The sequence below is a fragment of the Protopterus annectens genome, chromosome 14.part0, assembly GCF_019279795.1.
Source record: "Protopterus annectens isolate FY-2018-M chromosome 14.part0, PAN1.0, whole genome shotgun sequence".
In the NCBI taxonomy this organism is placed as follows: domain Eukaryota; kingdom Metazoa; phylum Chordata; order Ceratodontiformes; family Protopteridae; genus Protopterus; species Protopterus annectens.
Window position 1 is genome coordinate 1,132,182,564 of NC_056748.1, and position 12,498 is coordinate 1,132,195,061.

The 12,498-nt window shown below is 41.2% G+C and overlaps 1 protein-coding gene across 3 annotated transcripts in view; it reads right to left on the minus strand.

Moving 5' to 3' along the window:
* The window catches only part of PCGF5 (polycomb group ring finger 5), a 518,064-nt gene that overhangs the window by 158,309 nt on the left and 347,257 nt on the right, over positions 1-12,498 (minus strand). For all 3 annotated transcript variants that reach the window (XM_044056919.1, XM_044056918.1, XM_044056917.1), the window contains exon 5: positions 4,041-4,100. In XM_044056919.1, the coding sequence (XP_043912854.1) occupies positions 4,041-4,100 (60 nt within the window). The remainder of the gene's footprint in view (positions 1-4,040; positions 4,101-12,498) is intronic.

Consider the following 12,498-nt stretch of genomic DNA (forward strand, 5'->3'; position numbering starts at 1 on the left):
AATCTACCTTTTCGACCGTCGAACAGTGGTTCTCAAAAAGATGTCTTCTCCTCAACCCCAAGAAAACAAAACTATTACTATTCTCACCTACCCACAAATCTTCTCAACTAAACTTCACTATTACTGCAAGTGATAATTCCCTCATCTCCCCCGACTCTACTACCAAACTGCTTGGTGTTACTATTGATAACAATCTTAGCTATGATTTTCATATCAATAACACTATAAAAGCAGTTAATAAAAAGATTGGTTCACTGTACAGAATTAAACCCTTCCTTACACCAGAAGCACGGACCACCTTAGCACAATCACATCTTATCTCTACCCTACTATATGCTTCCTCTATTTACACTAATCTCTCTAAAAGCAACCTTAGGAAACTGACTACATCCTACCATAATATAGCTCGTTTTGCCACAGCATCCCAGTATAGAACTCACCATTGTCTAAACTTAAAACACTTACACTGGTTGGAACTTCCTAACAAACTTATCTATCAACAACTCTTAATAACACATAACATTCTATACCAACCAGCAAAGACACCTGCTCTTAGTAACCTCTTGACCCCCTATAATAACTTGAAACAGCTGCGCTCCGCCGAAAAACTACAAGTCAACACAACTAGAATTACAAATTCTGCAGGTAACTGCCTTTTCTCCAACTCAGTAAGCAAAATATGGAATAACCTCCCCTCACACATTACCTCTCTAGGCTCCTTTCATCTTTTTAAAAAACAACTTCTTTTACATCTGAACAACTTCTGGCTCTGCTCTTGTACCAATCCAGACTAATCTACTAGAAATAGGGAGATTATTCCAGGCTTTTGCACTGGTGTAGGAAAGTAGAGCTTTCCCTGCTGTGTTATTTGCCCTGGTAATATTAAAGAGAGACTTGTTAGCAGACCGAAGAGGGCGAGAGGTAGAATAGTGAGATTAGTAGATGACTTATATCATTCATGAGCAGAAATTCCACACAGACTGGTTATGTAATTGTAAGAAACTCTCTGTATCACTATAATGCTTTTCCTTGCATCTTTTTTCTTGTATCCTCAACAACAACATACACACACACACACATATACTCATACTGTCTTCACCTAACATACTAACACCTACAATTTCAACCTTGTTTGCCCCATGTTAGTGAAAGATTTTCATAGGTTCATAGGTAGGTACTAGGCTATTGGCCCTAGGGCCTATATAAACCTAGCCAAACGGTACCCTGGCTTTTGCCACCCAAGAAAATTATTTTCCTGTGTCCCTGTCAAGCAGAGCCACAGAAATTATCCCCGGGGTGAATTTCCTATCTCCCATCCAATCATCAATATTTTTCTTGAAGAGTGCTAATGAGTAGCTTTGTTTGATATAGATAGGTAGTTTGTTCCAGAGTATGGGAAGTTTCTGGGGCAGGAATCTATCCCTCCAGCATGTTCTCTTTATTGTGGTGACAATGTTTAGGTCCCCAGAGTGTGTAGCTCGGAGGGATTGGGATTTCTTTAAGTGGAGCATGTCCAACAGCTCTGTGTTTGACATAGCTTTGTATGTTAGGCAGAGATCGCCTCTGAGTAGGCGATATGTGACAGAGTAAAGCTGGAGTTTTTTTAGATGGTCTGCTTAGGGCATCTGTTTGAGGCCAGTAATCCTCTTTGTGAGGTATTTCTGTGGCCTTTCCAGCTATTGTAGCTGTCTTGTGAGGTACATACCAAAAGGGGCGTTGTACTCTATAATGGGTCTAATGAGTGGTGAGTAGAGGAGAACAATGACCTCTTTTTTCATTTTTTCCTGGATGAGAAACCTTTTGTGATGAGGTGTGCTACGTAGAAGGATTTCCTGACTACTGTGGCGATGTGATTATCAAAGGAGAGACTACTGTCCACCTGTGTCCTAAGGTCTCTTATCACACTTTTGGTGCTAAGTAGACTATTTATTTATTTTATTTTATTTTATTTTTATTTTATTTTACATTTGTTGACCGGGCTAGTCCAGCTGGATAATTTCCATTTTCAGTGGAGGCCCGGGGAGAAAAGCTCCACAGATTAAAGCAAGGTTATAAAAATTAAACATTTGCAAATATAGCCCGAAGATGAATAGTTCGGGGGTTGAACAAGGCACAAAACCGACAGTGAGGGATGTCGTGGTCTGGGCCTAAGCAAGGAATGCAGTACGAATGAAAATCTTTATGAGGTATTTGCTTTCCACAGGTAAGACAATTGCTAACTTTTACTGACATCGGTTAAGAGCAAGAAAAAGGAATTCCCAACCGGGTACTTAGCTTTTTTGAAGACTTCGGTTCTGAAACTCGAAAACGAAAATTTCAGGAGTCAGCCGTCAGGCACTTGCAAACTGCTTCTGCTTCGGGCACCACGCGGAAAGAAAGACTGGCGTAATGGTGTCGGCTGCATGTTTTATACCCCTGACAACCTGACATCATGGAAGAAGAGACAGCATCCGACGCAGGAATCCAAGACTCTGGTATTCAGGCCAGCTGAGGGCTACCTGCAGGCAGATAACCCAAATGTGATGACTACAACAGTGAAACACGAAGAACATGGGTGATAGCAGTGTATGCCCTGGCTGGTGATATGGCATTGTGTTAACATGCTGCTTTTTAAGCATGCAAATGCAGCACTTTATAGAGGATAACAAGAGACAAGACCCAAATCGTGCAAGTATCAAAAAAGAACAGTCAGGGGGGGGTTATATTCCCTCGTATAATCAGCATGTTACATCAGACTGCACTGGTACATGTGTGCAGGCATCCTGGAAAACTGGGATCATGACAAAAAGTGCAAATGTAGCAGATGGGGATGCACCTGTCCAAAGACCCACTAAGGAGTGAACATGTGAAGAATGGTCATCAAATATTGGCAATAAATATGCAAGCAGGTGTGCAGAGCAATCACAGTGGAAATGCATTGTGGGTAGCAGGCAGAGTGGTTCAGTAGTGCAGAAAAAAGGTTTTGACTACATAGCAAGATGGGTTAAATAAAGAGAACTATAATCATGGAAGGGTGAAGGCAAACACCTTTGGGTGGTCATAGTCTCAGATGGTCATGCACAGTGGTTAAAATAAAAATGATCAGAAAAGAGATTTATGCAGGAGAAAACTGGCATAGAATGATAAGACATTATGACAGCGGTAGGACTCAGGGTTTGTTTGGGGAAGACACAGGGTGCAAATTAAGAAGTTGGGTTGTACTCATTACTTTTATGCTAAATAGGTGAATGTGAAGAGAGTGTAAATGTGCTGTTTATTCATAGGTAGGGAAAAGAACACGTGTTACAGGTGCTCTGGTATTTAAATTACGTCAGTGTTAAAGGAATGTAAAACCCTCTTACATAGAAGGCATTATAGAAAATCAATAAAAAAAAGAATCTTTCAAAAGGTGTCATGACAATTTCAGGTCCTGTACTGCAAACATTCAGAGCAAAAATCTTAACAGTGAGTAACATTCTGGAGTAACAGACAGCAGTACACTTTTATTTCAGATGGCAGTACAACATCAGTCACAAATGTATTGTAGTCCACTGTGGCCTGCTAGAAGTGAGGTGGACAGCTCATTCCAGAGGACTCCTGGTATAAACCATCCAAGTGAAGTGCATTGTGTTAATTTCAATAAAGACACAGCAGACGTCACATGACTGTGCCCAACGTTACCAAAAAGAAGGATAATATGGTACAGGACAGCACATGACAAACAAGGAAAGGTGCAAACAGAAATTAATTTTAGTACGAACTCTTCCAGGGGAGAGTAATCCACTGGCAAAAACTCCAACACAAACAAGAAAACCCTTATGCCTAGGCCTAGTCATACAAGAATCCTGCACGTGTTATGATTTGTTAAATAAAATAATCACCTAATGTGAAAAGAAGCAAGTTTGCCAATAAATGCAGTCATATTTGCTGGTATTGAGTGTGTAAGGGAATAATTGTTAAAACAAACAGACAGACAAAAGCAATCAATACAAACTACCATTAATAAAAAGACGCTATGCTTCGAATAACGAATGCACATGATAATCATAATGCATACCTACCTGTACCATTTTCAAGCGGCCGATGTTTCTTCCAAAATTCTGTTTCTCGTTGTTCCTCTTCTGCAAAGTGAAACAAATACTTTAGTGATGATGACTCGGGCTTGGGCTTTCATTCTGATACATTCCACATAAATGTATGTAAAACTAAAATAAATTTGTGTAAAAGTAAAATAAGTGGGTTTTGTACACTGATCTAGACATAGAACAAGAGTTACTGCCCAGTGCTACATATACGAATATGGCACTTTAATCAACAATTTGCCCTTTCACATATTTCCAAACTGTAAACAATGTAACAGTAGATCACGAACAACTGCAACCTAAATATTTGGTCAGGTGGCAGCAAAATGACAACACAAGTACAGGTGGCACATCGTGAGGGTAAGATGAGCAGTGGCCAGCAAGCTACCTCATCCAGGGTTGCCAGAAATCCCTATCTGAGCAGGACTGTCCCGAGATCAGCAACCCAATCCCGAGTCCTGCACTGCCTTTTGAAAATCCTGGCAAAACAGCCTCCACTTTGTGATTTTTGATTGGCTCGTATACCGGCATACAGGCCAATCATAAATCACAAAGCGGAGCCACTTCTGTTTAGTGCTGTTCCGCATGAAAGACTTTTTTTTTTTGGTTTTCACTTAGCGTTCAATTCTCAGCTGGCACGCCTTCTATGTGGAGTCTGCATGCCCTCCCCGTGGTTCAGTTATGTTTAAAGGCATGCAGGTAGGTGCGTGCGTGTATGGGTGTGCCTTCCTCAGAAAAGCCGAAAGACACGTACTTAGCATGAAGGACCTGTTTTCTTTATTTTGTTTTTTGTCCCTACCTGTCCCCTCAGAGATCTGGCAACCCTGACCCCATCCCAGGGGTACAACTAATGATGAACACAATACTCCTAGTACGAGACAAGGGACAAGCAAGCCATGCTATGGGCAACCTTGCTCATCACAGGGTGATACAAAAGCTCCTTTCTACACAACAGTCACAGCAGCATGTGAGGTCCTTTGAAACTACATTCACATCAAGGGAGCGTTAAACAGATACAGTCTTCTTCTTCACTACATCACTGTCCAACTGCCTTTCTAACACTATAAAATGTAGCATTTCAGTGTCTACAGTGACTGACAAAATACAGAGGATAAATAGCAAAACAGCAGTCAGAACAGCAAGCTATGTGCCAAGAACAATAAAATAAAAAGAATAAAAATGCGCAGAAAACAGATATGCAAAAAAAAAAAAAAAACTTTACAAAAACTATTTAATTCCACTGTTAACTGATATTCTGTGTGTCTGCACATGTGACAAAATTCATAAATAATTACAGGAAGGCACCTTGACAAGATAGAACCTTATGAAAAAAACACTGTTACTAAGTAGGGTATTAAAACCTGCTCTAGTAACCATTCTTGGGATAAAGTACAGCCCTTGCAATATCAGTTACTGCCTGCACGTGAAAAAAAAGAACTTTCAGAAGTCAGAGAAACAGCATGCCTGCTCGAGTGTCAGAATCTCCTATTAGCAGACCTGGAGCACCTGTCCCACTTGTTTGTTTTGTTTGTCTTTTCGGCTTTTCCCAGTTAGGGGTCGCCACAGCGGAACTCCGGTCTGCTAATGATTGGCACTAGATTTTTATGGTGCCCAGTTGCCAGCCCATCGCCCAACCTTCAGCGAAGGCATGCCCATTCACGCATGTCTTTCGGAGGCCACTCAACTGCGGGGAGGACATGCAGACTCCACACAGAAGGCACTCCAGCCGAGAATCAAACAGGAGAACCTCTTGCTGTGAGGCAACAAAGCTACCGCTGTACCACTGCGGCTTCTCTGAAAGAAAACTCAGAGAGGTAACTGCTTTGATAATCATACAGGATTCCAAAAGGAACACTAGACTGGATTCTGAACTTCAACTGTACATAGGAAAACTAACTACTCTAAACTCTAATACTATGGCTGATTACTTCAGATTTGTGCAACTGGTTGTGAATTAGCACATCAAAGGAAGGCATTTCTGCAGACAAAGGGAAACTGGAACAACTAGAAATGTTGAACAATATTGTGCAACAGCAGTACAAAATCTTAGTGAGTAAAAACGAAGATCTGGAAGATACTGAGTTCAGAAGAACACCAGACTCATAGGCATACCTGAAAACAACACAGAGAAAATTTCATAAGACTAAACAGTAAATCTTTCAAGCTTTGTTGCAGGAATGGTGACTATTTTTAAGAATGCTTAATACTTAGCCAGATAATGCTCAGTGCTGAATGATAAATATTCTACATTATCAACTGAGATTCAGAAACCTGGGACTGATATATATAAATTGCTTTGCTGTTGAGTTAGTAGAACCTTTGTAAAAAAGTTTGAATGCAGCATTTCTGTTCATCACAAATATAATTGCACCAGAGATATAAAAGTGGGGTGGCAAGTTCCTTTCATCTTCGATGTGTACTACTCGTGTCTCCAGCCCAACAATATGAAGTCACAATTTTGATTTGCAAAGTTATGCTGTTGTTTGCTACACTACCCACTGCCAAATGAAGCAAGCTTTCCAAGATCTGCAGCAATGTTTCTTGGCTTGCATTAGTTCAGCTGAGTTGAAGATATTACCGTTGCCTGCCAAGAACTGCAGCAATGTTTCTTGTTTTGCATTAGTTCAGCTGAGCTAAAGATATTACCGTTGCCTGCCAAGAACTGCAGCAATGTTTCCTGGCTTGCATTAGTTCAGCTGAGCTGAAAATAGTACCATTACCTGCCAAGAACTGCAGCAATGTGTCTTGGCTTGCATTAGTTCAGCTGAGCTGAAGATATTACCATTGCCTGCCAAGAACTGCAGCAATGTTACTTGGCTTGCATTAGTTCAGCTGAGCTGAAGATATTACCGTTGCCTGCCAAGAACTGCAGTAATGTTACTTGGCTTGCATTAGTTCAGCTGAGCTGAAGATATTATCGTTGCCTGCCAAGAACTGCAGCAATGTTTCTTGGCTTGCATTAGTTCAGCTGAGCTGAAGACATTACCGTTGCCTGCAGTTTATGAAACTTAATGTCCACTTAAGGGAAGGGGATTACACTTCAAATCAGAAAAACCCTGAAGGTCGCCCAGATGATGGCCTCCTGTAATTGTCACTTGCCCCACAGGAAAATGAATGGGCTGAATGACTGTGAGAGGGATTACAGCTGATAGGTAGTCAGCACAGGTAAGTTGCAAGGAAAAAAACAAATAAATGTCTGTGGTAAGTAACTCTAGCCACATGTCTTTGGTTTAGCTTCTGTTTAGTGCTTAATAATTGTCTTGATTTGTATATATTTTTTAAACTAGAACATATTTATTCACCTCTGCCATGCCATTACTCTAACTTCTTAGTAGCATAAGCTAATCATCACTGTTTTATGTTTTTTTGGATTTTAAAATAATATATGCACAAACTAGAATGAAACTGACCCATATAGAATTTGTACACTAGATATTTGTTAACTGATAATGGATTTTCAACTTTATGTTGTTCAGATATACTCTATGCAGACACTGTTTCTAGCTGCCAAAATGACGTATTATTTTGAAGATTTTCTAATATTAGCACTGATTTCTGACAGTTATATTTAATAATTTTAGGTGCAGTACAATTAGAAAGAAGCATAAGGAGGAGTCAAGGCTGTACAGCCACGGACTTTATCTCAGTTTTCCTTGTGGGTACTTGCTTTTTCTCCTTGGCTAGTTAGCCACCACTTGGACATGGAGTTGCTCCACAGCCAATAGGATTCATTTTTACTACGTATGCAGTCTAGGAGATCGTTAAGGAGCCTATCCCAAAGTCCCATTTTTGTCACAAAGCAGTGACTAGTTAACTCTCTTGCTCAAGGTAACACAGTAAGCAAATGATGGTGGAAAGATTCAAACCTTGTACCCCTGGCACATGAAGCAGATCATTAACAAGTTAGAGGTGTAGTTCTCTGCTCTAACTGCCAGGGAGATCACTCTTTTCAATTAGTCTCTTTCTTTCATAGGGTTCATTGTTTTGTGTATGGGGGGAATAATACCTAACTGGCTTTGGGTACATCATTACAGCAGATTTAGGCAATTTTTACATTTTATTTCAGGGGTCATCTAAGCAGGAGGAAAATAGTTTGGACTTCAAATTTTAAATATATAATGGGCAGTTTCTCGTCTGTTTTGCAGAATAGCACCACTGGGATGTATAATCCTATAAAATCAATTAAAGTTTTAAACATTTTAAGTTTACTTCACCAGACATAGTACTTTACCTGACTTTAACAGAAGGAGTTCTAGGTTTGGAAGTGTGTGCGTGTGTGCGTGTGTGTGTGTGTGTGTGTGTGTGTGTGTGTGTGTGTGTGTGTGTGTGTGTGTGTGTGTGTGTGTGTGTGTAGAGGTGCTTACTGGACCCATGGCCTGGAAACATAAAGAAAGAGGTGTGGTAATACTGAAGCAAGAGATCCAGGAAGACATATGCAAACTGATACATTTCAAGTTAAAGAGGATTTGTTTGATAGAGAAGAGATACTTTTGTACTAGATGACAGATTATTTACCATAGTTTATAAGTACGTTTACCTGGTTACCTTATTTCTGATCTTTCAACTTTGCTTGATCTTATTTTATAGAATACACAGAAAATGTAATTTGGGCAGGACATTTTAATGTTGGAGAGTTTTTTTTTTAATTCAGGGAATAACATGCAAGTAAAGGACATGAGCTAGCTAAAAGAGTGAATGAAGTTACCGAAGGTTAGGATTAGCACTGACTGATTCCTCTGAAAGAATGAATATTGTAAAACCGATGTATTTTACTCCTGAGGATGGAACCTGGTCTACAAATGCCAGATTTTGCATAACAGCAGAACTAATGTATTGCTATACTTGCCCTCCTGTCACTTTCCTTCTGATGTCTGACCAGGGTCCTACTGATATTTAGATACATTCAGACAGTGAACAGGGAAAGCATACTGACTTTACTCCATGAGCACTAAACTCTTAAGTTTACACAGCATCCTGACTTTCTGGACACCATTTGTGACAACTCTGATGATTTCTGGGATTTCCACATTGAGAATTTAACTCCTATATATACTAGAGGGGCAAATGTAAATGATTTTTGAAAGCTACACCTTATTCTTAGCCAACTAGTCTAACTAATAGTTAGAATAAAGGAATTCATTATACATCGATTTCTTAAATCAGAATTGCAGAACACTGCAAAGCATTCAAGCAAAGACAGAGGAAGACTGATTTTGTTACACAAAAAAAAGAGAGTCAATGAATTTTAGGAAATCAAAGTACAGAAAAAAGAAAGAAAAAAACAGACACGGTAAACGCTGCTACAAATTGTCAGCTGAAATTTAGTCTGATGGAGTAAACTCGGGAGGGGGCAGTACAGCTGAGCTATACAATCTTTAAAAGATCCTATGATCAGCGATCATAGCTTAATCCGCGGCCTCAGTTCGTACAATACCTCAGACATATCTGTAAATGATGGAGGCAGGTGGATAAGATACCTACTAAACCATTCTTACAATACTTCAGACATATCTGTAAATGACGGGGGCAGGTGGGTAAGATACCCACTAAAGCATTCTTACAATACTTCAGACATATCTGTAAATGATGGGGGCAGGTGGGTAAGATACCTACTAAAGCGTTCTTACAATACTTCAGACATATCTGTAAATGATGGGGGCAGGTGGGTAAGATACCTACTAAAGCATTCTTACAATACTTCAGACATATCGGTAAATGACAGGGGCAGGTGGGTAAGATACCTACTAAAGCATTCTTACAATACTTCAGACATATCTGTAAATGATGGGGGCAGGTGGGTAAGATACCTACTAAAGCGTTCTTACAATACTTCAGACATATCTGTAAATGATGGGGGCAGGTGGGTAAGATACCTACTAAAGCATTCTTACAATACTTCAGACATATCTGTAAATGATGGGGGCAGGTGGGTAAGATACCTACTAAAGCGTTCTTACAATACTTCAGACATATCTGTAAATGATGGGGGAAGGTGGGTAAGATACCTACTAAAGCTATTGTTTTCCTTATATAGGGGAGGTGAGATTATGTACTTTGTCCCTAAAGAAAATAAGAGATTCAGAATATCTGTTTTTTTCTGAGAAGGAGATTGTAGAAACAGCTGTAGGGCTTTCATCGAATAAAGCAGCAGATCCAGATGGTTTACCTTTGGAAGTATACATAGTCTTGTCTTTCAGGGTGACGACTGAATTACTGACTGCCAGCACCTCTTGGACCTTAGGGGGACATACAACCACCTAATCCTTGAAGATTCCACTTATCTCCACACTTGGGTAGGGCATTAGAGATCCAGTGAACTACCAACATATTCCACATTGAATGCTGGGTATAAAGTACATCTGAGCAGGAAGGCAGACAGATTGATCCCAGATACACAGGGATCCCCTGATACATGGAGATCAATATGTTTTTGTAAGAGACAGAACCTACAAATGTATTCAGGAAAGTACTGAAAAAGAATAGTTGTGTAAAATCTCACCATAACTATAGATGTCCTTCTCTTTCATGTTGCAGTATTCTTACTGTGGGATCCTCTGCCTCAGGCCACACGCTGGGCCATAAAATAGGAGCCTTAAATGTGACGTCTGCACGCACAGACCTCAAAGTACAGTTGTGTATACTTACCATAAATGTAGATGTTCGAGTTTATTCACTGTTGCAGTCATCACACTTGGGCTATCCTGCCAGGGGTAGCCCTCAGTCAGCCGAATGCCAGAGGCTTAGTATTTCTGCATCAGTTGCTGTCGCTTCAGGACTGACGTCAGGTCATCAGTGGTATAAAAACAGGCAGCCGACGCCATTACATCAGCTTTTCTTGCCCCAAATGTCAGGAGCCCCCAAATAGGGAGCTAAGTTAAATTGGAAAAACATCACCAGTAAAAAGTAAACACCAATAGCCCTGTAAGGAGTGAGGAAGAGAGAGAGAGAGAGAGACAAGGGGGCTAGAGGGTGGGAAACCAGGACTGCAACAGTGAATACACTCAAACATCTACATTTATGGTACGTGTACACAACTGTACTATGTTCTTCGTGGTTTCACTGTTGTAGTCATCACACTTGTGTTGAATCCCAAAGCTGAAGAATGGGTGGAGGCAGTCAAGAAGAGTTGGGGCTGGCTAATATGCCCTGCAGGACTGCGGCTGCAAAGCCCACCCTGGATTTGTAAAAGATAGGCAGGTAGTATTGCTTGGTAAAGGTATGAACAGAATTCCAAGTTGCAGCTTCCAGAATGTCCCTGGTAGGGACTCCTCTGAGAAAACCTGTAGAGGTTAAAGTTGCCCTAGTGAAATGTGTTCTGACCCCCTGAGGGGGTGGTTTCCCATGGTGTTTGAAACAGAAATGGATACAGTGCGCTATCCATTTGGAGATGGTTTGTTTTGATATGGCCTTGTCCTCTGCCCCTGGTGCAAAGCTGACTAGTAACTGGTGAGATTTCCTAAGGGGCTTAGTCCTATCAAGGTAGAATCTGAGCTGTCTGTGCACATCTAAAGAGTGCAGGATCCTTTCCCCCTTATTTTGAGGTTTAGGAAAAAAGGTGGGCAAATGAATAGATTGGTTGAGAGCCACATTGGACACCATGTTAGGCATGGAAAGTAGGGTTAGTCCTGAGGGAGACCCTGTCAGTATGAAAAATGATGAAGGGTTCTACAGCCATAAGTGCTTGTAGCTCAGACACTCTTCTAGCTGAAGTGATGGCCAGAAGCAAGGCTGTGTTCCAAGAGAGGAATTTTAACTCTGCTGATGCTGCAGGCACAAAGGGGGGTAGCGTGATCTTTTCCAACACAAAGTTAAGGTCCCAAGTAGGGGAAGGGACTCTTCTTGGTAGCCTTAAGTTGTTAGCCCCTCTCAGGAACTGCTTGATGAGAGGGTGTGAGAAGAGAGGTGGCTCACTGCTGTAATGAACAGAGATGGCAGAGCCATGGATCTTAATGGAAGAGAAGGATAGGCCCCTGTGGAGTAGGTCTGCTAGGTAATCCAGGATGAGAGGCAAGAAGGGCTGTACTGGATCTGCTCCTTTAGTCTGGATCCATGAACAATACCTTTTCCACTTGTCAGCATAGGATTTTCTAGTACTGGGTCATCTGGCTTCACATATGACATCCAGTACCTGCTTGCTTAGGCTGGCCACTGGAGGAGAAGTCAAGGAATAAGCCAGGCTGCAAGGTTCAGGGTCTGCAATTGCGGATGGGATCTGGGGGAGGTGCCATGGAGGCAACAGTGACAGACTGCACAGTAGTGGGGTGGCCAGTCTGGGGCAATCAGGATTGCCCTTGGTCTTTCTTCCCTTAGCTTGAGTAATACTCTTGTAAGAAGAGGTAGAGGGGGAAATGCACAGATTGAGAGGTTTGCCCACTGGAAGGATAGGGCATCCAGTTTCCAGGCCTTGCTGTGAGATTCCCTGGTGCAGAATTTGCTG